Consider the following 9834-nt stretch of genomic DNA (forward strand, 5'->3'; position numbering starts at 1 on the left):
GCACAGGGAGATGTAGTCGGATGCAAATCATGGAACACAAAAATCCAACAGACAAAAAATGCTACTAAATATGAATGTAATTCTTCTCGAACTAAAAATCATGGTACACAAGAGCTTATTCTGAACAGGAGGTATTTTTTTTCCATCCTCTTGTATTTACTTCAACTAAAAAAATGAAAATACACTATATGTTTTCACTATAAATTAGTAGAAACCTCTCATGCGTATTTACTCATATTTTCAAACTTTTTCTAAAGAAAGACTAATCTATCTCCGAGCAAAGCCTTTAAAAACAGATCACTGTGAAACAGAAGTCATAGTTCAGACTTCGTCAATAATCATCAATCAGATGTTTACTAGCATCAATCAGTCTTCACAATTTATTCACAAACTCCAAAGCAACAGGAGGAGCGACATCAAACCTATCTACATGCACAACACAGAGCAGCATTTTCATGACCCGCAAATACAGTTCAATTATATTTGTAACTAGATATACATTATATTATAACCTGGATAGTATGTTTAGAATAAAAGGAAGGTAATATCAGTAGAGATTGTGACTTGCGTCCTCCTCGCCATTTAGCAGTTTGTGTCATACATTACAAGCCCCTGAAGCTCTGGACCTTCAAGCCGAGGGTTGTTCTCAAAGCTGCACAGAAGGTAAAAGAGACTCAGCAGCAGAATCATAATTAAGCAGCATATTATTAGGGGGGCAGTTATTTGTTTGATTCATTGTGCGTAGCACGCTATTATGGTTAACTTTATTTGAGATCAGAAGCAGAATCAAATCAGAATTGAGCAACATATTATTAGGTGGCTAGTTATTGATTTGTTAGATTCATATGAGTAGTTCTCACCATTATTAAACAGTGTTCAGTCATTCCACTCGACTATCGTATATGACTCCAATTGTAAGTATAAATGAGCAAAANCCCCCCCCCCCAACCCCCCAACAAAAAAAAAAAGAAGAAGAAAAACCCAAACCCAAAAAAAAATGCCCAAAACACACGTGCGTGTGCAAAAAATGCAACAAATCGCATACAATAATTCAACAGCTCTACAGAGAACATGGTGAAAATTACATCACGAATAGCACTCCGAGGATAGTAAAAAGATGGTTAGATGCATACCATAGTAGACCTAGGTTCATATGAAAGGTCATGATCTGATACGTAAGGCAAATGATAAAAAAGTAGAGTAAACAATTAATCCATATAGCAGATCATGTCACCATGATCAAAGGATTATGTCTGGGTGCATCAGTGTCCGATACATGTAAGATATATGATAGAGGTGCCCAAGGTGTGTCATTGTCTTGTAGATGTTGGGTACAGGTACAGCAACATGATAGAAGTACCCATGCAACATATGATACAATTCATAATATCCGGTATGTATATGCTAACTTTAACACCCTTTGTTAATTATTACTCATATTACGCATATACATACTTGCTCGACATATTTAAAGCCAGATCAATGGGTTTTTCAAGAAAGTATCTCCTCAAGCCACTACAACAGACTCCAAAGTTGTGGTAGAAGGTTGAGAGTTATAATTTAATATTCTAACATGCTCCCGCAGGTTGAATGAGGGCCCTTCTCTATGGGTCAAAAGCTACGGGTCGAAAGCTGAACTCATGCAGCGGAATTTTTTTAATCCATTTTAGAAATTTGTGGCTAGCAGGATTTGCACCAATATTGCTCTGATACCATGTCAATGTCCCTGTCACTACACCAGAACTCTAAACTTATGGTGAAGGTTGAGAGTTATAGTTTATATTCTAACATTATCAATTTATGAAAGTAGGAAAACATAGCGTTAGACCTATGCATTTAACACCAGAACCCATTGATTTTTATTCTGTACAAACTATAAACTGAATTGCAAAACAAAAAAAAACAAAAAAATTAACAGTGATATATGAATAAAAGTAAGAAATTCGAAATTCTGGAACTTCAAGATATGATGTAGACCTAAAATTAATTAAATTGAAATGTATGAACTTCTGAATTATAATTCTCAGCCTCCAGTTGACAGGTAAAAATTATTGAAAATAATACAAAATTTTAAAAATGGAAATAAAAGATCAAACAAGTTTGAGCTTACTTGCTCAGGGGGATGTGTTCAAAAGGTCCAGAAGTTGGAATTGTCCCACATAGATTGTTGCTAGAGACATCTCTGGAAGCACAAAAGAAAGTGATTAACCAATGCAAGAAGTTACTGGCTTACTGCACAGATAATCTTGATGAGTGAAAACCAACTTACACAACTTTCAGGCTAGAAATTCCAACAAGTTCTCTTGGCATTTGCCCAGTTAATTGATTGTCATTAAGCCGCCTACAAAGGACAAACATGATTAGCAAAGGTTGCAATTGCATAATGCCTGAAGGAGCAACTTGCCAAAAAAAAGGTAAAAAACAAAGTAATTTAAAGTTCAGGGAGAGCATAGTTTGATTTCAATGATTGAGCCTGTTCAGAGGACAAGATCAACTTAAGATCATTGTAGGTTAAATAAATGATGCCCAATTAGGAGATAGATATAGTTATTTGTAGATTTTACAGAACTTAATAACAAATTAACTCACAGGAATACAAGAGATTAGATAGATATAGTTATTTGTAGATTTTACAGAACTTAATAACAAATTAACTCACAGGAATACAAGAGATTTCAGTTTTCCCAGCGATGGTGGGATAGACAGAACTTAATAACAAATTAACTCACAGGAATACAAGAGATTTCAGTTTTCCCAGCGATGGTGGGATAGACCCAGAGATATTGTTATTGTACAAGTCCAAGCTTATCAAGCTCTTTAAGTTACCAAGCTCCGCCGGGATGGTGCCTTGAAGGTTATTTTTGTACAATTCCCTGTACAATCAATTAAAAAGAAATGAAACTTTAAAAAAATCAGATTATATCCAAATGTTCTCTTTGTTGAATATGTTATCCTACAGTGGGACCTCATATAAATATGCTACACTCACGACCCTTTATAAATTCCATAACTGAAAGCAGTCATTTCTGGAGCTTCATACGACTTATATAGCAAAAACACCAGCCAGCTACCTAAGACGAATATTCTACAGATAAGGGAACATTGACAAGTGACAACCATGACTAAAGTGCTTGCATGTGATGTAGTTAGAAAGATCCATAAGCATAGCAAGAAGTCACTCACAGATATTGCAAGTGTTCAAGTTTTCCAAGTTCAGGTACGAGATGACCGGACAAATTTGAATTACCAAGGTCCCTGCAGAAAGCGACATCAAATGATTAACAAATTCTTCTCAAACTCGTAAGTCCTAAACATGACATAACATCTAGCGTACAGAGGATGAAGAAATTCTTCACTAACTGAAACAAAACAAAATAAAAAATAAAATATGTGGAGGAAAATATGTAAACTAGAAGATTGAACAACCAAGAGTAACAGAGGATCATAGCCTAGGTTCTAACAAAACAAATATAAGAAATCATAATTTAATAGGTAGCAAGCTGTCTAATCTAGAACTCATATACTTACCATGTGGTGGGCGTACATAAGTTGCATTGTCGGTAAAAATGTCTAAATTTCAACAAATCCATCATGTAACTTTACATTTATATTTCTTGCTGCTTTTCAGCAGATATAATTCAGTAAGATACATTAACAAATCTTTATTTGATTTTGATCTGATTAAGTGCCTAGTGCCTACTAACCTTATTACGCCTTAGGTAAAAACTTTAGTGACAGTTCACGCTTTTGTGATTCATGCCAACAGGGTACATTCTACCAATAAAACAATATAATATTATGACCATGTAGCTAGTTTGAGCTCGTAACACAGGCAAAGTCTGCAAGAAGGTTAGTGGTGGGAATTCAATTCCTGATTCCCCAATTGCGAATCCTGGTATAGACTATGTACATAAATGGTTTTCCTTTTATAATTGGGTTTTTTACTGGGCATTTATGATATACCCACCCATTTCCAAATTGCCTACTATACCCAAAATATCAAAGTTGAATTATTTCAATACCTAATTGCTACAGTAGATGTATCTATAAAGTGTGTACATCCCCAGCCACATGTTTCATCTAAGCTCAAAAATTCAAACAATTCAAGCAACTATCTTTGGAGAAAAAGGGTGCAATCACATAAAACAAAATTTCAATATAGAAAAGGTTTTTTTTCCCTAGAAACCACATTTAAAATAGGGTAATTATATGGAAACCACCTTTCAATTTCAATTTAAACATAACCCACCTTTAAAGTGGGCTTTTGTTGCAATCAACCACGTGTTCAAAGTTTTCACTCAAAAAAAATTATCCTTAAAAACTCATATTCAAGATACATGGCTCATTTATTAGTGTTTACGTCTTTGTTAGGATACAACTCACTTACCTTGAACTTGAGTTTTTTAAGATTTTTTTTTAAGTGAAAATATGACTGGGAGGCGGTTGACTGCAACAAAACCCACTTTAAACAAAACCCACTTTAAAGGTGGTTCACGTATAAATTGAAATTGAAAGGTGGTTTTTGTATAATTACCCTATTTCCAAGTGTGGTTTCTAGGTGAAAAAAACTCTATTCAAAAGGTGGAAAACCAAATAAGCACCAAACTAACAATACATTGAGAACCAGCAAAGAACAAAAACGCACCCTTGTTTTGCTAGCAACAAACGAAAATTAGTATTTGTATGCAAAGTAACAGCTAATCATGCTCAACTTAACTATTTCACTCTTAAAAACAATCTAACAACCAAATTTACCAATTTTCTTACTACCAGCTACCACAAATCAAACCTTCCACATCCAGTTAAAGAAAAGTAGGATCAGCAACTAAAGATGTCCAACCAATTGACTAGATCCCAACAAAGATCCTACTGGTAAATGAAATCGAACATAACAATATAGAAACCAAGTATACTAATAATAGAGGGCTTTTTGCCCCAAAATAAGAAAGCGACAGAGATCATACACCCTGGTAACTCGATTATCCTGATTGCAAGTGATATGAAACCAAGTACAAGGATTAACAAGAGTCGGATCCCAGCTCTGCAACACATTATCAGGATCCGATAAGCTACTTCGAAGCGCAAAGAGAGCGTCTCCCTCAGAATTCGAGGCCACGAGAGGGAAGAGAACAGCCATGGCGACCAAAGAAAACCCTAGAGCTCCGGCCATGGCAATTGATGAGAAACAATTCTAGGGTTAGGGTTACGACTAGGTTTTCTTTTTATTAAGTACGAAAAAGGGGACGAGAAAAAGGGAATCAAGGGGGAAAATGGTGGACTCGTAGGAGTCAGTCAATCGGTCGTCATCGAGATGGCGTGGGCATCTGTGTAGGTGTGCCGCAGGAACAGTCGCGTTAAACTGGTCAGGAGAATCTGGCAATTGATGAGAAGTGAATTTTTTGGGACAAATTAACAAAATAGACTCTATTAGAAATTTAATTTTAAAAAGAGACCCCTTGAAATTTAATTACCATTTTCGACTTAGTTTTTATTACCTAGCTATAACTGGGTCAAAATTGGTAAAAAGTTTCAAAAAATTCATGGGGTTCTAAATCATATGAAGTTTAGTTTGGTGGTTATTAGGCTTAGGCTGGTTGTATTTCAATTAGGTTGGATAATTAAGCACTAAACTTCACGTGATTTACCATTTTCAACCCAGTTAATTGAAACCATGTCAAAATAGTGAATAAATTGTAAATGAGTTGATTTTTATAAATAAATCATAAATACGTTCTATTTTAAAATTTTATCCTTCTTTTGGAAGTGGGGCTCGTATGTTCTACCTAATAAAGAAGATCAATGATACTTCCATTCTATAAATAAAAGTAATGGTCTTAATTTATAGATTAAGCTAGTTGTTACCGGTGCGATGCACAAGATTAAATTAATATTCTTATATCTATATTAGACTTTTGGTTAAAAAGAGAGGATAAAGTAAGTTTTTTTTAAAAATAGAGAAGAAAATGAATGATTTATAGAAACTTGAAAGATGAAGAATATGAAATTCTAAGATGTGTAGAATAGTGGATTAAGATGAGATAGTTAAAAAAAGATGGGAAAATTGTGTCGGGGCCCCAAAAGTAGTAACTTCATGTATCTAGCCCCTTGTATTTTGGCCCATGTGATTCAGCCCCCAAAAAATAGTATTAATGTTTCAAGGCCCCTCCATGTCAGCAATACAAAAAAAAGATTGTATTTTGGAAGAAAACCCGATATTGCCCCTCCACTTATCTTCCCAAGACGCCTCTGTTTCTCAAAATATGGAAAGTCGCGTCCATTAATGCGATCTGACTAAAAAATGGAGGGAAATTTTCCGCCCTTTTTTAAACTCTATCATGAGCAATAACTCATGTTAGTCCTAAGTTATTTAATGTTAGTTCTAACTTATTTCATGTTAGTTCTAATGGCAAGTAAGAGCTAACTTTAATTGGAACTAACATTAATACTTAGGCTACTTGGTCTAGTGGTAAAGCTTGGTAATTTGGAGAGGAGGCCAAGAGTTCAAACCCTTATAGCTACAATATATATTTAAATGTCTTTGATTGGGCCTTGGGCTCTTGGGCTCTTTGTTAGTTCTAACTTATTTTATGTTGGTTCTAACTCACTTCATATTAATTCTAACTTAACTCATTAGAACTAACGCTTAAATTAGAAATAACACTAGATGCAATTTAGAACTAACACGGCATCAGATAGAACTAACACGAGAGCCACTAGAACTAACATGGGTTCAACTAGAACTAACAGACCACTAGAACTAACGCTTATATTAGAAATAACACTAGCTGAAAGTTAGAACCAACATGACATCAGCTAGAACTAACACGATAACCACCAGAACTAATATGGGCTTAACTAGAACTAACATAGCCACTAGAACTAACACTTATATTAGAACCAATACTAGCTGGAAGTAGAACCAACATGACATCAGCTAAAACTAACACGAGAACCACCAGAACTAACAGGAGAGCTTAACTAGAACTAACAGACCACTATAACTAACGCTTATATTAGAAATAACACTAGTTGAAAGTTAGAACTAACATGACATCAGCTATAACTAACACGAGAACTACCAGAACTAACATGGGCTTAACTAGAATTAACATAGTCACTAGAACTAACGCTTATATTAGAACCAACAATAGCTGGAAGTAGAACCAACATGACATCAACTAAAACTAACACAAGAACCACATGAACTAACAGGAGCTCAACTAGAACTAACATATCACTAGAACTAACGCTTATATTAGAAATAACACTAGTTGGAAGTTAAAACTAACATGACATCAGCTAGAACTAACACGAGAACCACCAGAACTAACATGGGCTTAACTAGAACTAACATAGCCACTAAAACTAACGCTTATATTAGAACCAACACTAGCTAGAAGTAGAACCAACATGACATCAGCTAAAACTAACATGAGAACCACCAGAACTAACATGAGCTCAACTAGAACTAACAAACCACTAGAACTAACACTTATATTAGAAATAATACTAGCTTAAAGTTAGAACTAACATGACATCAGAGGAGCGGAGGGTGAGGCGAGCGACGGTGTGCTCGGGGTGGGGAGGCCGAGCGGGGCACGACGGGGGTAGTCGGAGGAGGCAATCGTTGGCGATGAGAAAGCGGAAGAGAGAGAGAGAGAGAGAGAGGAGAGAGAGAGAGAGAGAAAAGAGATGGGGTGGCGGCTACGTCGGGTTAGGGAAGAAGAGAAGAGAGAAGAAAACAAAAAATATAATAATATATATATAGAGAGAGAGAGTGTTAGGGTTTAAAATTCTGTTTAAAATAATAATAATTATGAAAAAAATATAAATAATTATATAAAAATTATCTACACATCAAAACATACCAGTCGTAGTACTACAACATATAATACGCAACAGTAGAAATAATACAATAAATTATACAAATAATACGTAATTAATAATACAAAGTATTATACAAAATAATACGTAATAATGTTAATAGTATAACATATTATTTAAAATAATACGAATAGTACCGATAACACAACAAATTAATTCCAAAAATTTTTACAGCATAAAATAAATTTATAAATATCAAAATCATTTAAATAAATATATAATCAGATTTTTAAATAATAGAAAATTGTAGAAAATCGAGAAAAATACAAATACTCTTTTAAAAATCATAATTAAATATTTTAAAATACTAAAAATTTATTTTAACTAGTATTAAAATTCATGGTCCTTACATTCTACCCCCCTTAAAATAAATTTCGTCCTCGGAATTAAAATAAGAATGAACCCAAGGACAGATATGGAACGATATCCATAAGCAGAAGAGACAAGAAACAAGGAACAATGGGAAGTTACGAGACAAGAATCAGTGGGAAGATTAGGAGTCAAAGGATGATAAGATAGGTACGAAACGAAAGCTATCAAGAAAAATAGGATAAGGGCTTAAGAATAGTCTCACGAATAAAATCACGACATGCGTCTAAATTGTCCATTATATTCTCACTAGTGAGGAATCGGGGCCGTGATCGGGATCGGGACCGTAACATGCATGGGCCACCACTAAAACCTGTCACGCCCCGCTTCCCAAAATACCAGAGAACCGGGACGTGAATAAGCCCGTGACGTATTAGATTGAGAAGAAATAAACACTACCATTTTTTTCTTTTCTTTTCTTAATCCAATACGCTAAGCGTCAAATACATAAATCTCAATCACAGGTCCCCGGTCACAATAGTAAGAATATAAAGACAATTCAGAATAAGAAATAGACATATCATCAACAGTAAATCATCCCAGACATAAAAATATATGGGTCAAACATACCCTTATTACAAAACAGTCTAACTAGAAAATAAGAAATACATAGTCCATAAAAAAAGTACTGTTAAAATACTAAATCAATCATCAACTAAAGAAAAGTACGGTAAAAGAGTTTTAATGTTCATCAACTACTATAGGAAAAAAACTACTGCGCTTCAGCTTGTTCTTCTACTCCACCTACAAGACGCTCCTACTGAGAATCCTCTGGTTCCTGTACGATTCCGAACTGAGGATGTCCGTCTCCTAAATCTGACGTACACCAGAGAAAATAGGTGTACGTCAACGTGTATGACATACGGCAAGATCCCACAAAGGAGAAAAGAAAATGGTCGAACGACCAGGGCGAAACAGTAATAATAAATAGAAACATGCAACTAGAATACTAAAAAAACTAGACGAAATCCACCAATAGCATATAATAATCAAAGAATCCAAGGAAATCAACCAGGTAACAAGATCATGCAGCTAGCTATCAGAATAATCATCCAAGTAATAATGTCATACAACTAGATGAAATTAATACTTAAAAATCTATAATTCGAGACGTAGTACGTCGAGCAAAATAATTCAAACAAGGAAACCCTCATGTATATACCATATGTCTTAATTTGTAGATAATTAAATTTTAATCCCAATCTATGTATGAAAAGAAATATAACTGGTCCACATCTCACAAGAATTCGTAATCATCTAAGTAACAAGTCATGTAACTAGCTATCCTATAACAAGTCGCTGGTCCAAATATCACTTCTACGTGCAATGATATTCCTGCTCCTCAGACCCACCCCAGAGTGAAACGATCCACTGGTGCGAGCTTGGAAAATAACCAACAACCACGATATACAACTACGATATCACTGCTCCTCAGACTCACCCCAGAGTGAAACGATCCATTGGTGCGAGCCTGGAAAATAACCAACAACCACGATATACAATCACGATATCACTACTCCTCAGACCCACCCCAGAGTGAAGCGATCCACTGGTGCGAGCCTGGAAAATACATAAACATTC

General features: G+C 35.0%; 1 protein-coding gene across 1 annotated transcript; it reads right to left on the reverse strand.

The window, feature by feature from the left end:
• On the reverse strand, positions 302–5278 carry LOC109848783 (LRR receptor kinase BAK1-like). The gene is made up of 6 exons (XM_020418455.1): positions 4965–5278; positions 3184–3255; positions 2730–2873; positions 2270–2341; positions 2111–2182; positions 302–652 (listed from the first exon to the last, which is right to left on the reverse strand). Exons 1-6 carry the CDS (start codon positions 5168–5170, stop codon positions 583–585), a joined length of 636 nt encoding a protein of 211 aa, XP_020274044.1. The 5' UTR covers positions 5171–5278; the 3' UTR covers positions 302–582.

This window comes from Asparagus officinalis, chromosome 7 (genome assembly GCF_001876935.1).
Source record: "Asparagus officinalis chromosome 7, Aspof.V1, whole genome shotgun sequence".
NCBI lineage: Eukaryota > Viridiplantae > Streptophyta > Magnoliopsida > Asparagales > Asparagaceae > Asparagus > Asparagus officinalis.

Coding starts and splice junctions, on each gene's coding strand:
- LOC109848783 (XM_020418455.1), bottom strand. CDS start 5,170: ATGGCCGGAGCTCTAGGGTTTTCTTTGGTCGCCATGGCTGTTCTCTTC. Junction 2,874..3,183: donor CTTGAACACTTGCAATATCT/GTGAGTGACTTC, acceptor TTGATTGTACAG/GGAATTGTACAAAAATAACC. Junction 2,183..2,269: donor ATTTCTAGCCTGAAAGTTGT/GTAAGTTGGTTT, acceptor TTGTGCTTCCAG/AGATGTCTCTAGCAACAATC.